We start from the raw sequence: 20,282 nt of genomic DNA on the forward strand, positions 1-20,282 counted from the left end.
TTTCAGTCAGTTCCTTATTCACTGACTCAGAACTCTCTGAATGAGTCACATCCCTCTCATCTCTGCGTCACACTGCGTTTTATTGATAGTATTAGACACTGCGGTTAAAACAAAAAGTGCTTGGAGTTACAGGGTTGTTCGAATCACCGGCAAGCTGAGGAAATTGGGCGAGTGCGTGTGTATGTGTATGTGTGGGGGGTGGGTTAATCTATTCTTTTGATGTGTGTGTGTGTGTGTGTCTGTGTGTGTGTGTGTGTGTGTAGGATTATCATAGACATTCCTCAGGCTCACACACTGTCACATGGACTCAAACTTATCCGGTGCACAAAGCCCTGGAATCCGTCCTCCCTGCTCTTTCTTCTGCCTTTCATCCCTCCCTCTTCTCCCACCCAACAACGCCGTGTCTTTCACCGTCTCGTCTGTTTCCTTTTGCTGCTTCTGCTCTCTCACGCAACTCTGCCCCCCTTCCATTTTTTTTGTTCTGCTCTATTGCATATGTTTGTCCCCAAAGGGTTTAATGCTGATCCAACTGTAGCTTGTTAGCTTCCGCTGTGTGCTGCAGGATTATCTCTCGACGTGATTATTACAGCTGCAGCGATTAATCGATTAACTGCTAAGTATTAAATTAATGGCCAGCTAATCTCTGATTCCGGCCACTTTAATGTGAATATTCTCTGGTTTCTTTACACCTCTCTAACATTTACCTGAATATGTTTGTGCTGCTGACAAAACAAGACATTTGAGGACGTCATCTTGGGTTTTGAGAAACACTTATCGTCATTTTTCACCATTTTCTGACATTTTTGAGACCAAATAACTATCAAATAATTGAGAAAATAATCCACAGATTAATCAACAGTGAAAATAATTATTGGTTGCAGCCCTAATAATTATATAGCAATAAAGTAAAGATATCGTTACCATGTTAACATACTGCAACAATTAGTCGGTTAAGTGGTTAGTCGACCTACATCTATAGCTGACTCATGACCCATACACACTAGTTTTGACTCTCGTTAAGAGTTGCTGACTTTCTTGTCTCCACGTGTTTCTATCAGCTGTCACCCAGGCTTCATTTCAGAGGTGACCTTTGACCCAACATGCCACAGGCCTGCACACACGGCTGACTGGGTCATTCATCCATGTGTGTGTGTGTGTTTATGCCGCTGGCTCTGTTAGCGCTCGTTTGCATCTCGGGGGCTCCAAGGGTCCACATCGCATTATTAGTGAAGTATGATAAGTTTGAGCACGTGGATGTGCACACACACGCCATTCGTCGTCTGTCCAGCTGGTTTCAGGTTTACCTGCATGGGTCAGGACTTTAAACAGGTCTTACATCTGTAGGAAGGACAGATTGGTGATAAATTAAAGGAAAAACCTGAATAAAAGAGCAGTGTCTTCAAGGATGACAGTGCCAGCATCCAGAGGGCACGATGAGTTTGAAAATGATGTGAATCGGATGCTGTGACCTTTGCAAATACAGACTACTGCCGCCTGCTGGTATGGAGAGTTACTTCTCCTCATGCAGGTGCAGAATGTATGAACTGGTTGGCCGTCGGCTGTAGTCTTTGCGGTGTGTTCATGTGCGACTTTTTGGCTGAGACACAGACGATGTGAGGCGACGCAACAGTCGGCCTTGGTCCCCACTAGTTCTTTGTTGTCAGTTAAGTGTGTCCTGGCCTTTACAGAATCAATGCCAAGGCACATTGAAGCTGCTCTGGCGGCACGTGATGGCTCTACACTTTACTAAAACACTTTTACGTTGGTTTTTCCTTAAATTTCTCGCCCATCTGCATCTCCATATGTCTGTTTTATAAGTGCATGAAAGTCAGGAAAACAGAAAATGGTCACAAGCTTGACTCAAAGTCACAGTATCAAGAGTTCACGCTGTGCGCCGCGGGTCAAACAGCCACCAGGAAGCCCCTCATGTCTCGTTTTTAAATCACAGTTTGTCCTGGTGGCGTCGACCTTGGAGCTCTGCCGTGAGAGCTCCCATCATGCTCTTCTTTTCCTATGACTCACTGCATCTTCTGTCACTGAGAGAGGCTTCAGTTTCAGCAGCACAGAGGCTTCACACTCACACATGCATGCATATTTAGAAACATGCACATATGAACATACTGTACACATGAACATCCTGTGGTGTGGTGTGATAGCTGTAGCTTCGCTCATCAATCTTAAAATAAGACGTATTGCAGCAGCACCTTACTCAGAAGTCAAGTCCATTCAGTTCCAAGTGAAAGCCACTTCGTTGATATGCTAGATATTTAAATGAAAGCTAAAAAAAAGAGGTACGAGTAGAGATCAGAGTAGAAATTTACAAACCTTGCTGCATTAATGTGCCGCTGAGGAACAAAGTGTGTGAGTTGGACTGCTGCAAAGCTGTAAGCTGAGCTTGATTAGTATAGCAGAGGCTTGTATGTCAGAAGTCCACAAATTATTTGCAGGTTTAAAAGGCTGATTCACCCAAATCACCCAATAATTTGTTTTTTATTTGCTACAGTTATGGGAATATCTGTCATCCAGACATCCTCTGCCACCCCAAACAATGGAGATGAATGGATTGTTTTGTTTTTTTTTGTCTTCCCAGAAACAAAGTCCCCATTTCTCAGGATAATTACCCTTTTTTCTGAATCCTTTTTTCTTTTTTAAACAAAATATGTATTGAGTTTTCTTATTTTCCACAATAACTATATAAGACAAACATAAAATCTAGCTACAGAAACAAGCAACACCAGTTGAGATCAACAAACACATGCAGGAGGTTACAGGAAATAGTCTGTGTTTCAGGTAAATCACAGGTCACAAGAGTTCATGTTCAGGAAACTCTGAAAAACTCCAAGATAATTCAGATAAGGTATCCAAACTTTTAAAAACTGATCTGCTTTGGTATGTAGAACATCTGTAAGATATTTCAAAGGAATCAGCTCAAATATAACCTTACACCAACCCTTAACAGAAGGTGCTTATCACAAGTCCACTGTAGTGGTTTGTTTCTTTCTGCAGCAAAAGTAAAAATACCGTATAACCTTGTGCTAGTTGAAGCAGTTATACTTTTCTCAGTAGGCCCAGAATCAAAGACATCAGGTCCATGAATCATTCCTTTCACAGCCCCAAACTCTTGACACCCAACCAAGCTGTGCTTCCTCACAGACTACCAGCAAATAGCCTGTGGCATGTTGTTCAATGTGCTGTTGAACCATTCAGGGAATTTAGCAACATCACATGGTCAGCCACATCAGACTGCGGCTGAAGACTCAGTTCCTCATTTCACAAACAAGTTTTTATAAAGACATTTAACTATTAAAGAAACTATAGTTGTAATCAAGAAAGTTAACACTCTTCAGTCACACTTCTTTTGTTTCACTTTCTTCTTTCTGTCTCTGCAACTTTTTTCTTTCATGAGAGAATCATCTGATCTGACTGTCATCATGTCTTTATTGTGTGTCTCAGGCATCCAGTCCCAAGCTGACGACTCACTGCTCAGATATCCAAGAAGTACGTCGTTGCAACCGGCTTGAGATGCCTGACAACTTAAACACATTTGTTTTAAAGGTACGTACATGGTTTAGACTACATGGAAATAAGATAAGATAAAACTCTTTCTGGGTACAGTTTTAGTCTGCAGACTCTGCCCACTGTGCTGTTTACATCCACATGTGCTCAGATCTTCAACATTCAACCCAACATGAAGAGGAAACAGAACAATTATCGTGTCATATCATTTCATAACAAAACTCAACAAACAGTTTTCATTTCGACCTCGATGGTTTATACTTGAAAGATACTCCACCCAAACTTTGTCTCTTGAGTATCAAACACTCACCACCTGTAGGGTGGAAAGATGGCTGTCATAACATACGTTTGCACGAGAGAAACACTTCCACAGTTTTCTCATGTCACCAGTTACCTCTCTGCTGTTTGTTACACTGGTTTACAACACTTTGCACAGCCCAAAAAAAGAAAAAAGATGAATTGATTACTACCTTTGTTCACAGCAAAGAAGTAAGCTACGATTTTTACAGCCACAGCATTGAGCATTTAAGAGCAGTTTTACACAGCAGTTGTGGAAAGTGTGCAAACTTTCTGTCTCTATCACAGTTTTCTTAGTCTGCCCACTACTATGAAATAAAATATTTTTTAAATTAGAGAAAGGAGGTAAAGTAAAAAAACATGTCTGGCTACTTCTGCTTCACTGAAAGCTTCTGAATATTGTTAGCACCTCTCCTGTTCGAGGCAACGCCCGGCTGTAGGGGGTAAAGACAACCTTATTTTAAATCCGAGGCGTAAACCACATGTACACAGTTATTTTTGAAGATGGGGTTTTTGCCTCCTACATTCTTAAAAAATAACCTGTCAACACAAATACTGTTTAAAAAACCCCAAACAAAAACACAACTGAAGTACAGTCAAGAGCATGCCACACCAACAGGCTGTAGTATAACCCATCACTCAAAGAAGAAGATGATGTCAGCCAGTCAGGAGCCTGAAAACAAGCTATTAACAAAAGGCTACGTGGAGCAGTGACCTCTGTAGCTCGTTCTGATACCTCTGTTCCTCAATATAGTGGAAGAGCAACTGTACATGTATGTGTAAACATATAAAAAGTCCGCACTCTGACATCACAAGCCAACAAAACTTAATTTTCCCCATCTACTCTTCAACACTGAAAGCAGAGATTCTGAGGCCACATGCAAATTGAATTTTAAAGAACTACTCATGTATGTCTGGCTCAAAAAAAGTGTATTTCCTGAGGCTTTTTTTTAAGGCGGTGTATCATTTAAACCTGTTTTGATCATTATAATAAGTCACAAAATTTACAGAGAAAAAAAAAGTGAGTCACGACCTAAATGGAAATATTAAGCCCGACATATGCTGTCAGTGTATTGATAGCATTAAGTCCAGTTCAGACCAAAGATTCGTGACGAGATGAGTTGAAACAAACAACGACTTGCAATGCGGCGTTCTGCAACGTTCTAAAAACCTGCCAGTTCACACCAATGCAACTAGATGAGACAGTGTATCATCTCTATGCAACAACTCTCTGTACCTTCGTTGTGATTTTCAGCTTTTTGTGGCTGAATTAACATTTGTATCTTCTCAAAATATGAATGAGAACAGTGATAGTGAGATACCCGCTACAGCTGCATTTGTAGAGCATCTGCTGCAGCAAGCGAACATGCTGTCTGTGGTCATTTTGACTTGACAAGTGAAATGCTTTACATTCTATAAACCAGCCGCTGGCGATTTGACCTGCTGAGTTTCAGGTGACACCATGAGCCGGCTTGAGTCGAGCTCAGACAGCCAGTTCACACCGCTGCAACTTCTCTCTGCAGTGTTCTAAAACAGTTTGGTCTCGTCCCGAATCTTTGGTCTAAACTGGGCTTGAGAGAAACTGTACATTTAATGTGTGCAGGTCATTTCTCATATTTGCACAATGTAGTGCAGCTCAGCGTCTGTATAATGTGGATGGTATATTTAAAGCATCTCTGTCCCTGCAGGTTAATCGAGGTAGTCTGATATTTGAGACGGACAACGACCAGCAGGTCAGCTCCTGGACCACAGAGCTAAAAGAATGTATCAGCAACAGGTGAGAAACACTCAATGGATAATTTGTTATGTGACACCTTGATAGTCTGTTTGAAACATTTAATCCAACTCTTCTTGTGAGCACAAACAGAACTGAAGCCTGAACTCATTTAGATTTAGAGGTTTTTTCCATTACATATTTGAATTCTGAATGCAACTCAAAACTTAGTCATGAAATCCATAATTTAGTTCAACCTGATGAAGCCAGCTGTGTCCCACACACACACACACACACACACACACACACACACAGCATGTAACAGGAGCCTACGTCGTCCTCATCCATCTCTCCTAATGCAACTTCTTTTTCCTTCGAGATTCTGAGTGGAAATATTTAACACTTGGACTTTGGCTGTTTTTAGTGTTTGTGGGCGTGCTGGATGTTTACTTGTGCTGAGGTATGTGTTTGCAAATGCAAGTGAGAATATTTTGCAGGGTGTGTGTGTGTGTATATGAGAGTTTGTCCATGCATTAATTTGCATTCGGGCTCTACTGACGTGAGCAGGTTAGAGTCTTGTTATATTTGGAATATTTCTGGAAATGATCATTCGTCAAACTCATCAGTCAACTTAATATTTACACTTAAACTCTGAGATGTAACACATCTGGAGGGGAGAGTTTTCTGTTGTGGCTTGAGAAGCTCTGTAATAAATGTTGTTATGTTATTGAGCGAGCTGGACTTTTTTTGTATGTAATTTTTCAAGATAATTTTATTTAAGTTGGAGAGCTGTGTGGGAGTCCTGTTAGTGTAGTGGTTACTTTATGCTTAACTACATAACTCCCCTCTCTCTTGCTTGATTTTCTGTCACCTCTCCACCTTTGAATAAAAGCAAATAAGGTCACAAGAATACTGGAACATTTGAGTGCTGGGAGAAACAGAAAAAGAAACATAGGTATAAAATATATTGGTAAAATATTACTAGTAATGTCTTGGTGGTCCACTAAAATAGTGGCTTAAGTGTACGATGAAATTGACTCTAAAAGGACACATATTACTGAGGAAGCAAATAATAGTTTAAGAAAATTTTAATCTAAAAACAAAATGGGCAAACAAGCACATTCGAAGTCATGACAGAAGTAAAAATGTAGCAAAAAAATATTGTTTCTTAAACGGAGCTGCAGTGTGAGCTCTGCTACGTTTAGCATTCAGGGCAATACTTTATATTAAGTAACATTCAGAGTAATACAGATTATACTGTCTTTCCTTTCTGTGTGACGAGGAGTATCTTTATCAGTAGACATTAGGATCGGACCAAAAAGCTAGTATAAATTTGACCTTATGTTTCAGAGCATACATATCTGTGTCTTTGTGTGCGTGTTGCTCTGTAAAAGGAAGTGTGGAGGAGGTCTGACACTGGGGAGAATCTCAGGACCTTTCTCATTTCTGCAGATGTCTGTAATGCTCTTGCTTACACACACACACACAAACACAGTCAGCAGAACATCGAACACTCATCCACTGCGGAAACGAGGTCAGAGTTCACTCTTGAATTCGGTGTTTATTCAGATATCTCACAAAGTGTTATATTTGTCATCCATACATGTGCAGACACTTGTTAAAGTGCATGTACTAATATTTTTAAAAAGAGTGCGTCTGTGTGTGTGTGCACACTATATCCTGACCAACACTTAATTTTTGAGGCTAATACAGATATATTGATATTTTAGAGCTTAAAAAATCTGATAATGATATAGCTGCCATTTATTTTTTAACATAAATGCATATATAAAGGGTGTTGATATGGGTTGTGACCAGGATACAAACTGATTGAGACATTCAACAGTTAAAAAATCAACTCATCAGTGTGTTCTGGTGGACAGAGTGTGTAATGGAAACACTTACACAGTGTGTAAGAGCTAACTGTGTGTAACTAACACAGTTATTTGTTTGGCATTTCTGTTATACTTCTTTACTACCGCGTGCACACCGGTAAGCTGATATCGTTCCAAATAATGGCCTACTGCACATAGGTGATGTGAGGCTGATGTGACTGTGAATGAGGAGAAGAAATTTGAGCTTCAAAACTCTGTCACTCTTTTTTTTCCTGACACACAAAAACCACATTTGTACTGAAGTTAGAGGGAGGACCGTCTTTAACCCTCTGAGACCAACCATAGACCTAGTGTCTTTTTTATGGGGGGGTACAGGGGATCTTCAGGGGGGATAGCAGCAACAACAGTTCATGCCCCATAGAAGTGGTATGGATTATCTGAAAGCAGAGAACCTTAAATTTAATTTAAGATGCAGCTGATCACCATGTGTCAAGTTTTTCTGGTCATAAATGTGTAATAAATGTTTTGTTCAGAGATACCAGTATGCAGAAATATTCAAGTACTATAGGCAAAAAGAAAACTTTTGCACTACATGCAAAAAGCTGCATGATTTTTGTCCAAAACTGCATGGGACTAGCATAAAGTGGGTGTGTCTGTAAAGGAGAGACTCAAGGGTACCCATAAAGACCATTTTCATTCAGGTATCTTGACGTGTGAGGTCAAGGGACCCCTGTGAAAATGGCCCTGCCAGTTTTTCTCTCGTCAAATTAAGCTTAACTTCGGAGCATCCTCCTGAGCAAGCTTGGATGACTTGGTTAGTGACTAATGGATTCCTTTGGTCTTCAAGTTACCAGTGTCTTCACTCAAGCTTCAAAGCTCAGCTCACTACAGCCTCTGAAAGACAGTAATGTCCGCCCAAGATCACTGGCAGTCCCGCACGTCTCATAGGGTTAACATAATGCATCCTGTCTCCAAATCCGAACTGCTAACATCACGACTACACGCCGGCTCTTAACCTAATCCTGATTCTGACCTCACATGCCACAGGATGCTTCAGACAGTCAGATAGTTTAAGGCTGCGTTTAGACACAGACTTTAGCCCTGCATTAAAACACACAGCCCTCTCATTCATTTCATCAGCCCCAGTCTGTCAGTACTTTCCAGAACAACAATCCGACAATCATGACCGCTTAACGCAGGGATTTGCCAGGTGTGCAGAGGTATAAAAGCAGGCAGGGTTTGAACTTCTCACTCGTGCTACTTTTTCATCCTTTACACAACTATCTCTTCCACTTTTTATTTGTACATCTTGAATGCAACACCGTGAATGCCCCTTGAGAAAAGAAGGCTAATATGTGGCAGCAGGAAAAGCACAGGTGTTTCAGTTTTGTGCTCCTGATATCGTGCATGTTGGCTCACCATCCCACTGTCATGGCTCACTGGGACACTTGAATAGAACAGAGCCGTTATTAGTAACACCTGCGCTTTTCCTTCTATAAATGTGCGCTTTGAAAAAGACCCATTGTCCGAAAGTGTGCGTCATCGTCCCAGTTTGTGTGATTCATCAAAAGAGAGATGAGGGAGGCAGAGTGATGCGGTGATGCTTTTCGAGTGGGGGCTCATTTGGAACGAGAATAAACACTTTTCCTTTTCAGATGTGGTCGGATGTGGGAGATGTAGCTTTGTTGAGTGGCTGAAATGGCCATACTTTGCAAAATGTCCTCACTTTGCCACAATAAAACATGAACTGATTCTCACAAAGATAGAAGAACAAGCACACACACAAACACACACATACACAGTGAGGAGGAGAAAGGAGACTTGTCTTCCTGTTATTCAAAGCACTGCAAACTCAAGTCAGCATTTTAGCAGGATTTGCTCAGGCTTCCCTCTTTAACCTTCCCGTTCTCGTTTGTGTATGTACACACACATACCGCATACTGTCTGTGTGTGCCTGTTTGTGTGGCTGTGTGTGTGTGTGTGTGAGCAGTGAAACAGAAGAACAGTAAGTCTTAGTTCAGATGTGAACTGGTGAACTGGACTCACTTCCTGTCTGTGCTCGGTGTCTTTGTGTTCCCTCAGCCTGCTGTTTCCTCCATGCTCACTTGACTTACCCCACAAACACACGCACACACACACACACACACCTCTCACTCTTTCATTTTCTACCCATATCTGTTGCTGAAGACAGATGGTGAAACCCAAATGACTTAAAATGAAGTGAAATAATCATGAATTTGACCTATTTTCCTCCCCAGGTGTTCCACAATGAGAATAACATAAACTTGCTGTATGTAGATGATACAGAGTGTGTAATCTGAATCGGTTTTTGTCCCTCAGGTCAGTCAGTGTGGATCTGGAGCCTCTCCCCTCCTCAGCTGACAGCTCTGCTCCAGCCAACCAGAGAGGAAGCTCGGAGTTGGGAAGTCAAAGTGAGTGGTGAGATGACGAGACCCTGCATTAGGAGATTCTGAAAAGACTTTGAAATGATTTTGCAAAGACTAGGGATCTTGCAGGTTCACTATTTGCAAGACTACAACTAAATTCCTCTTTAGATTATTTGGCATTCTGCTCCTGTTGTATTACGCCAAACTCCCTTTAAGAAATATGACGTAATAACGACTCCTTATGTGTCTGCAAAAACACATTACTTAAAGATCCATAAAGGTAAACTGTGTTTGTGTACAAACTACCAGCCTCTGTTGGTTAGCTGCAGTATTTTAGTGGGAGGACACTGTGGGAATGAGAGGTGAACCATTTTAAAATGAAGATTTCTCACTAACATAAGTGCTGGTTGGTGGATAAAATACACACCGACTTAAAAACTGCCTTTTCCTCACTCCACAACTCCACCAGTTTCTCCACCTTTCCTACAGTACAAGAGATTTGTTCATGTTCTTGCACCTCCCCAGACTCCCCTACAAGTTTACTGTCTACCCAGTTTTCTGCTTTTTGTTTCTCCGTTTGTTGTTGACAGTGTTCACGTCATTGAACTTCAGTATTTGCATGAGCCAAGACTGAAAACTTAACGATAATATTAATCATGTTTGATTTGGTGTAATGTAAGATTGACTTAAGACAGCTCGGACTGACTTTATGACCAATTTACACCAAAGGATCAAGATCACGGGAGTGCACCTGTTCTTCACTGTCTGCATGAGTCAAAACTAAATACTTATGATAATAATAAAGGTGTCTGATTCTATGACAATGTCAAGACAAGAAAAAGACAGACTAAAGACAGTAATAAGCAATAATCTTCAGATTTTATTCCGACACTGGAAATTAGTCGTCTTCAGCCTAAAAGAGGTTCAGGTCTGCAGTTCTGGGTCTAAATGTTGTCACCCTGGTGTCCAGAGATAAGGGATCTCACTCGTGTGTGTGTGTGTAAACTGTTTGCAGAACGAAATGTATGTGTATTCCGGCATTCATCAATATGTTAGTAGCGCCAATCTTTTCGTCAGTACTAACAAACACCTGCCTGCCTCTGAACGCTCGTAGTGCTTGTGTAATTAAGATATGGCACATAAATGCTGCTTGTCATTATTAGAAATTACAGTTTTCCTTCCTATTGTGCTCTGTTGTGTTCACGATACACAGATGCCTCTGAAACGAGTAACTTAAACATGAAGAGAGATTAGAAGTGTGACACATTTAGCTAAATTAGTCAGCATTTAGCAGATTTAAGCTTCAGATTAGGGTTCTTATGAATGAGTTATTTAAATCCTCTTAATACAAAACTGGAAAACGCTGTTCTCTGAACAAGTAAAATGACAAACCAACGCGCTGACCGAGGTTTTTATGTGCAGATCAACCTACAGATGTACTAATATTTCATGAATGTCCTCATGTGCCCCTTCTGGTCTCAAACAGCCTGTCTGCTTTAGGTAAATACAAGGAGTATTTCAGACAGCGGGGCGAGAAACACAAGCATTCAGACAATCAGACAGGTTTTTAAACAAACCAGTTTGAACAGAAAACAACACTTTGAATAGAAAACAAAGGCGAATAGTAAATAATTACCTAAACTGACATTTCTAACCATTCATCACAGTTTGTAGACTAATGTCCTGGTGCAACTTGAAAGTGTTGTACTTTTCCGTAGTTGTGCTCTCAGATAACCTGTGCAAGGCGGGATTGTTAGTTATTTTTAGTGCTTTGGCCATGGCGGTTTTGGGGCTGTAAAATACCAAAGTTACCCTTTAATATAAAAGTATTTGTTAGTCCATCTTAATGATTTACAAGAATTAACCACTTTGTTTCTCTTTTTGTCCCTCCAGGTCCTGTCACCTTCACCCTGCCCGAGCTTTCTGTCCAGAAGACCGATCACTTCCTGTTCTCCTACCCGTGGTTCCACGGGCCCATTTCCCGCGTCAAGGCTGCCCACCTGGTCCAGAGCTCTGGACCGGAGGGACACGGAGTGTTTCTGGTCCGACAGAGTGAGACACGAAGAGGAGACTACGTCCTCACATTTAACTACCAGGGGAAAGCAAAAGTACGTCTCCCCTCAGTGGTCACACCAGCACTTGTCTCTCATCAGAAGTGGTTTAGCAAAAAATTAAGTAACATGAACCCACAATGTTCTTATTTTCGCCCGCATACGTAAAACTGGTGACAACTTCGTTTCCTGATGTTGGTAAATGCTGAAATGAGGAAGCCTTATGCAAACATGCAAACAAGCGTGACCACTGACCAGCGGGTTGAAGAAAAGGAATGGGGAACACTTGAGTTCTTGCTCAAACTCAAACACTGAGTCTGTCTGTCTTGATGTTTGTCTTTACTCACGTCTCTGTCTCTCTGTGTCTGTCTTTGTCTCTGCAGCACCTGCGCCTCTCGCTAACAGAATGGGGTCAGTGCAGGGTACAGCACCTGCGCTTCCCCTCTGTTATGGACATGCTCAGTCACTTCCGCCTCTTCCCCATCCCGCTAGAGTGTGGAGCCGCTGGTGCCGTCACTCTGTCCAGCTTCGTAGTGGCGGGCTCCAGCCCTCCATCACAGGGTGAGACTCTACCATCAACCTCTCAGTCATATCTCCATATCAGACTTAAACATTGTTGATATCTGAGTGTTTGTAGCAATGATTACTTGAGACTTTTATTTGGATCATATTTAGTCTTCACCACCATTTTAGTGGTTATGGTAACACTGCACGAACAAAGGTAATTGCTGAGATCTGGGAGCACTGCAGCATTACAAGAACCAAGTTTAATGAGGCACAAACCACAAGAAGTCAGACAGTTTAGCCAGATTATCTAAACCAGTCATTAGGAATGTCAGTGGTTAACCATTGAGCAGTTAACCACCGAGACATCTGTAGATTAATTCTGCTACTCTTCACTAAACTGTACAGTGCACCAACACCCAGGTTGGCTGACCATATTCTTAAAATTATGCATAGGTACCAGATGCCAAGATGGCAGCTTTAATTCCAATGGTATGGCTCGCCTGGCACATATGCCAAAAAAAGTTTCTAGCCTCAGGGTTTACTTTCGCGGTATGCAGCCCACTGAATATGCGCAGTAGTGTTTCTCCCGCTGGTCCCACCCATGAGTTCTTGCTCAGCTCATGGACTTCGCATTGTGATGATGCCACAGATTTTTAAATTGCTTTTTTTGACTTGTGATAAGTCTATATGGATCAAAAATTAATCATAAAAAGAGTCATAACTGACCTTCTCTGCAGTTCGAGGCGTCCTTTTAACAGTTTTACAGACGTCTCTTTTATAATGGTGGTCAAAAGGGAAATGCTTTATGGGCAGCAGGGGATTTTTTCGCTTCAATACCACAAGTGGAAACTGGGAAAAATTGGCTGCATCAGCCAGTTTGGGTCCATGGTGGCAGGACCGCATTCTGGTGCCCACCATTTGGTCTCCACCCTGGTCACCCTGGTGAGTAAGCAGCTCAATTTTGAACCACAAACCCCATTTAGTATTGTTAACGATTACAGTTAGCACTGTTAGCAGTGTCAGCACAGCTAGTGGTGCTAACAGAGTTAACAATGCTAAAGGGATTTTGCGGCTCAAAATGAAGCAGCTTACTCACTGTAATGCTGTCCCACTGGGATGGCGTTACCAGCAGTAATTGCTGAATGAGCGGTGCCACTAGCATTGAAGAGCAGCTAAGGCTAACATTAGCTAACCAGTGGAGACCGGAGGGTGAGCAATGGGCACGTTTAAGCATGTTAACCCAGCCCGCCTGCTGTCAGCAAAGCCAACAGAAAAACAGAATAAAAGAAAATACATTTACATCACAAAACATTAAAATTTCACCACCTCTAAATGGATAATGCTTTGAAATGCGGAGCTAAAGCTCACCAAGTCAGAAAAGTGCCAGACTAAAAGGAAAGACCTCTTGTATTTCAGAACATTTTGTGTTTTTTTGGGTTAATGCATGAGGGTCGGGACCCCTCTACTGGGTCACAGGATAAATCTGTGAGGTTGCAAAACACTTGTGAAGTAGGGAACTGAAAACACAGTTTTGTGACATATGAATGTAGTGTTTTTTTCCGACTTCTAATTCTTGTTATTCATTGTGAAATATTGGCCAGTTTCCGAAACAAAATGCAAAATTACGTAATTTAAAAGTCTTCTTGGAACCGTTCACATGGATAACAAGTAGACATAGCTTTGTTTTTGAAAGGGTCACAAGGCAGTAAAACACGAAGTGAAAACACACAAAATGTTGGTTATAGTCACACAGAAAAACTACAGATGGTCAAATTTGAACCAGGAAGTTGGATTGTTGGTGTGGATGTTTGTGTCTTTGACATTTTGGGTAATAACAAACCTTTGTTCCATCTTTCAATGAACTTTTAGAGATGTTGCCATGTTCTCAGATGTCAGCAATTGACTTAGTGAGTGCAGTCTTTAGTTACAAAAAAAATAAGATTGAGAATTATCCTTTCATGACATCAGTGCAGCTGAGATGCCAAGGAAGTTGTTGATTGATAAAGTTGCCAAAACTCTACTTTACCCCCCCCCCCCCCCCCCAGGTCAGCTCTCAGGCGCTCTTCTCGTCCCTTTCTCCCTCCATCGGTGGAGCTCGGAGCCCAGCTTGGCTCACTGCAGTCTGGCCCGCAGCTCTAGTCAGCCCCGATCCTCCTGCTCCACCAGCACCACCACCACCAGCACCACTTCGAGCCCCAGCTCCATTTCCCAGTCGGGGAGCCGCCCATTCACTCGCACCAACCCCGCCCCTGACCCTCCTGCGTCAGCCCCCACTCCTCTTCGGCGCAGTGAATCAGTGGGGAGAAGACCGCTGCTGCGCCACCCCAACCCCCACATCCCTCAGCGGGACTCAGACTATGAGCTGGAGCCTGACCGAAGTCGCAAGCGGGCGATAGACAACCAGTACATGTTGCTCTGACCCGCCGAGTCAAACACCTCCATCACCTCTGACAAACAGCAATCACCTGTGACATGTTCACACACACACACACACCATTGTGCACACATCATACAGACACATTTTGTTACCCACATTCGGCTTCACGTGTATGTGTGTGTGTGTGTGTGTGTGAGACTCTCAAAGAGTGCATGATGCTAACATGATTATAGTAGACTCATAAAGTTGAGTGAACAAGCATTTTGACATACACACACTCACCATGTCTGTGCTGGGAGTGTGTTTACCAGCAACAGATCCTCACAACATCCACTCTGAGTGTCCACAGTGAATGTATTTTTGGGAGTTTTATAACAGTGTTGAGTATGATGATTATTCTCGTTTTATTGATGTTGAGGTTCTGTGTGAGAGAGGGAGAGCCAAGTGTGTAGAAGCGCTTGATTTAACTTCTTTGGCACGTCACCTGAAGTGATGGGAAGGCACTGCCTCCGAAACTGGTTAAATCAAGTGCTCCTTTAGGAAAAATATTTAAGACATTTACATTTCACACACAGAGGTGTGTGTGGAGTAAACTCCCACCTTTTTCTACAAACACACAAACGAGAAAGTGTCGACACACTCTATTAGATATTCCTCCTCTTGCGCTTTATTATATATTGAAGTGCACAACGCTTTCAGTGCACTTTGGAAAACAACGTGTATTTTTTCTATACACAGATTCTTTTGTAGAAAAATAAAAAAGTAAGTAAAAAGGGGAAAACTTGGTTAAAGTCAGTCAGGGAAGCTGTCACCAGAAAGTGATCTGCTTCCACCACTTCAAACCTTCAAACCTGCGCTGCAGCAAATACAGAGAACCACAGGTATTATTCAAAATCGGCTTTCATCAGCACTGCTCTCACCAACCTGTCTCTGTTTGTGATTGTGTGTGTGTGTCTGTTATGGTGTATGTGAGATGAGTGAAAGTGTGCTAATACTCACCCTTAAGTCCATGTGACGGGATTTGTGTCCCAGTGCACACTGCTGGGTTTTCCAAAATCAGCATCAAGTTCCTTTGTAGTGTCACATATTACATTTCAAGCACCAAAGGCCTCGTGTGCAAAATTAACTTTGGAGTGAGCACAGAAATAATTATTTATAATTTCTGCCACCAAAATCAAATAAAATTGAATTATATGATGACAATAATATAATTTAAATACCCTGAACAATGGTTTAGGAAATTAATCAATGGTTGTTATTATTACTATATTAATTTGTTGATGCAAAGTCACAGAAGAAGAGCCACCATCAGGAAAAAAGACAACTTTAACCTGAGGGAGGCAGAAATCTAGAAAAAAAATGCATACTTTGAAAAAACATCCTCCTCCTGTAGTGCTCCTCACTCTGTGTAAATACCCTCCCACCAGACAACCACGGGCATCTCCTTCATACAGTAACCCAGCGTTTTGGACACATTGATTTATTTAATGTTATTTCATTGTAGAGTTGCATATTGTGCATTCACTCAGTTTGCGGGAGGAGTCAGCCTGTACAAACCCCCCAATGCCAGGTGTCACAGCAGGCTGGTGGCCAGCAACAGCACCAGGTCTAACCTGTGTAACAGCAGCAACATAAAGTTTGCTCATCCGGCAGGAAGTTGGGGCGGTTTGGGCTCCCAGAGCCCTGCTTACTAGGGTTCATCTCCAGATCTGCTGGCTGCTCACCTCCTGGCAAACTGGTCTGTAGTAGCAGGCAGTGATGCAGAGGACACACTGACACTCTAGGTAACGTTAGCAACATAAATGCAAAGTTAAATTAGCCTCAGTTGTGAGGCTTTAGTGCCGGTTAGCAGAAGGCTAAACTATTAGCAACACTTTCTGTCCATCTCTGAAACACTTCGCATACAGACATGTTTTGTTCTGTTTACTGTCAGACTCTCTTGTAGATAAGTCCATGTTCCTTTGTGTGTTGCTGTGCAGTGCAGGCAGTCATTGCCAGCTCTGGAATAGCAACTTTCTCTGTAGGGTTTTGTGCCTCTGAATCAACATCTTGATTTAGAACAGCCAGTAGGATCGCCCTCTCTCTAGATGACCCCCCATCATGGGTTAGATTTTCTAAAGCCTGAAAACAAAGCTAAGAGTAGGTGCAGAAGTTTAGTGTTCTTTCACAACACTTGAATGACAATATGCTTACATCTTATTGTGGGATTTTTTGCCTAATGAAGCCAAAATTAAACTGCCTACCCCTGCTTTAAGCTTCTCCGTGCTTCTCTCTTCTTTTCTCCTGATGGCAACTCGATGTGGCCAAAATGTGGCACAACACACTTTACACGAGTACTTGAAATTCTTATAATTCTGAGTATTACAAATTAGCGATGACACATCAATTATACTATAATAATTTTCCCCAGATTTTGTGGCATAAAAAGTAACAACAAAATGAGCACCACTGAAGTGAATTTTGTACACACAAAGAAGAAAAATTTGCCCAATAGAAAACATAAACTTGAAAGGCTTCACTCCCAAGAGCTTGAGAGGGGGAAACACTCCATTTACACACCAAAACAAGGAGGGATCAAATCGACTTGAGGGTCAAAGCGCTGGAAACTTCAGTCCAGGTTTAAAGGGCTCTTAAAAAATAGAAGGTGACTTGATGCAACTCCTGCGAGACAGAGTGACACTGAAGTCACACAAGTGCCTCTGTAGATACTCACATTTATTTTCTTACAACTTCTTCAGGCAAATCTTGAATCTGGGAGTGGCATCATGTCTCCAGCTCTACTTTTTACACTCATAGCATTAATTGTTTTTCTTAGTATTTCCTGCACAAGTTCAAAACAGCAGCCAAAAGAAAAAACAAGAGGGACTGTGAAAATAATATATTTTTACACTATGTATAATAGAACGTCCTTATTTTGTAATGAGAGACTTTGTGGGGAAGGTTTCAGTCAGCAAAGTGTTCAAATGTGCTGTGAGATATTACGCACCAATGATCAAACAGTCTTTGTCCTCCAGCTTCATTTCTTTGTGTCCTTTAATTTCATGACCAATCAAAAACTTGAGGTGCCTTCCGAGGTTGTCATTATATCTTTAAATGTATACTACGCAGGACTCATACATTAGTAATCCCTTTCAGTCATCACTTATGACCCTAGAAGTGTGTAGCTGTGTATTGATCTACAGACACTCGGCCCTCTGCCTCAAATGCAGTCAGGAGTTAATGAAAAGGTAGCAACCAGGAAGCTACGAACTTGTAGACACAGTGCCCAAAGAAAATGCAAATAGAGCGAAATGCCAAGCATACAAAGCCAGGGTCAGCTCTCGCTTTCACCATCAGAGCCTGACATTTCCTGCGTAGTATACCTTTAAAGGTTTAACCCACCAGTTTAAAGCGGCACTGATGATAAGAGGTGTAGATCATTCAACTCAGGTGTGGATTTTGTGAATGAGCTGACATTTTAATTGGAGGTAATGTATAAGACGACATCCAAAAAATAAGCCTCTACCAGAGCAGTAAAAGTTTAATTAAGTGATCAGTTTGTTTGTGGTGTTTTATCTCGTCGACCACCAGGGGCCAGATTCATAAAACTGTGTGCACGCCTGATTCTGTTTTAGAAATCTTGATTATGGTGGAGTGTAGCGCACAAGCCTTATTTCCATACCTCAAGTTGGCTCAAGATGGCTGATAAACAGCTTTAAACATGCATTTGTGTACAGATATTTGTGCCCACTGCGCCACTCACTAGATCTGCCAATGAGAAATACAGCAATGTCACCAACTACGCACAGCTGTGGATATTTGTAGCGTCTGTAACAATGATTCATCGTGTTTCTACAAACCATTATCGTATTAAAATCTTAATCATCATTACTATTGAACATCAGAGGGATTATCAATGATTAATTCATAATCCTGATGTTTAAACAGACTTTACAAAGTACTTCACAGGATAAAACGATCACTAACAGGGAGATTAATGTTAGCAAAACTTAAAAATGAATCTCATCCTTGTCATATTACATACAGCCATCTCAGCTAAAACCATGTGTACGCCTGGTGTAAAGAATGCATGAGGTGCATACATTCCTCCTTTATGAATACCAGAGTATACGTTGGAAAATGCTTGGTGCATGGTTTCTGTGCGTACACATCTTTCATGCATCTGGCACCTGGTCTGAGTTTCCTCAAAAGCATCTGAAGAGCTGATCTGAAGCCTAAAGTGTTTCCATCTTGTGGCCACACCATATATGTTCCATGTTTGACTTGTGAACCTCTCCTCACAGAACATCCCATAAACAGTGACCACTTCTCCACATAAAAGCAGTGTATTTGACACACACCACATTCTGTAATTTTGTTCCAATAACTGAAGTTTCGCTTCCATTAGCAACGGGATGCGTTTGGGAAATTGTGTGCTAGGACTTGTCTGTCTTCTAACCTTGCTTTAACACTAACTTTAGCAGTTGATTACCTTCAGCAACCCTGCGCTTAACGTTTGGTTTAGACCTGATTCTCTCTGCCTGCTTCCTCAACCTGTTTGTTTTTATGTTTGTTTTTTAATAAGAGACATGCAACTTAATTTCCTCCTGAACACGACCAGAGCGAGTCCGCTGTGATATGACGACTTTTGTTGTCAGCTTTTTCTACCAAAGGAACATTTTCACAATGGTTTTGTAGTTCTTTTTGATCACAATCAAGACTGACATCTTTAAAGTGTTTATAAGGGGAACAAAAACAAGGACGTTTTTGGCAAAAGTACGGTTCGTCTTCCTGTTTCTATATGCCCGAGTCTAAACAAATTCCTCATCAATTCTGTTTTATTTCTGCTAAAGGAATGCAACGGTAACAACTATTATGACTATCAGTCTCCTCTCTTTGCTGATTTATATATATTTTTATTTTTAGGGAGAATGACTGTGCCTTTGCCAGAAAGCTGCTGTTGCTTTTCCCCTTTTTGAAAGCTCAGGGTGTGATGTGGTGCAGAACTTGTGTAGTGCAATATCTGAGAGATGCCCCCTGCTTCATACCATTTATATGTACGAAAGAAGTGATCGGAGGCTTCTAGGTAGATAAGTATAGTTTGATAAATGCCTAAATTTTCTAGAAAAACATGCTATATTTAAAACCAGAGCTACCACATTTTCCTCCTGCTTCATGGCTTTTAATTTTGTGTCATGGTTCAATCCAGTTTGCAAGAATCGAGTTATCGCTTAACACCTCAGGTGTCTCTAATCCTCAACATCCGCTCCACCAACACCTTTGGTCTCCTCCCCTATATGTTTATTTTTAAAATAATGTCCAGTTGGTGAATGTAATGTGTTCTCAATACTGTTCATCTGTTTAACTTAGCACTGTAAACATTCCAGTTCAACCCAAAAAATGAAAAAAACACAGCTTTTTAAAATCTGTCATTGTGTTTGCATCCCTTTCAGTTATAAGCATCTAAATTATATTAAATATATATCAACTGTATATTTGACTTTTTGTAAAATAAACCTAACCAAAAAAAAAGTGACTCACGTGATCTGCTTGTGATTTTTGTTTGCACTTTCAGTGACGTCTGTGTCGCCTCATTCTCCAAATACCTGCTGAGCAAGA

General features: G+C 41.4%; 1 protein-coding gene across 3 annotated transcripts in view; it reads left to right on the forward strand.

Moving 5' to 3' along the window:
• sh2b3 (SH2B adaptor protein 3) overlaps positions 1-16,046 on the forward strand; it is a 69,682-nt gene extending 53,636 nt beyond the window's left edge. For all 3 annotated transcript variants that reach the window (XM_033619685.2, XM_033619684.2, XM_033619686.2), the window contains exons 3-8: positions 3,454-3,555; positions 5,502-5,590; positions 9,703-9,794; positions 11,643-11,857; positions 12,184-12,361; positions 14,353-16,046. In XM_033619685.2, the coding sequence (XP_033475576.1) occupies positions 3,454-3,555; positions 5,502-5,590; positions 9,703-9,794; positions 11,643-11,857; positions 12,184-12,361; positions 14,353-14,726 (1,050 nt within the window). In that variant the 3' untranslated portion in view covers positions 14,727-16,046. The remainder of the gene's footprint in view (positions 1-3,453; positions 3,556-5,501; positions 5,591-9,702; positions 9,795-11,642; positions 11,858-12,183; positions 12,362-14,352) is intronic.
• The last annotated feature ends 4,236 nt before the right edge of the window (positions 16,047-20,282 follow it).

This window comes from Epinephelus lanceolatus, chromosome 9 (assembly GCF_041903045.1).
Source record: "Epinephelus lanceolatus isolate andai-2023 chromosome 9, ASM4190304v1, whole genome shotgun sequence".
NCBI lineage: Eukaryota > Metazoa > Chordata > Actinopteri > Perciformes > Serranidae > Epinephelus > Epinephelus lanceolatus.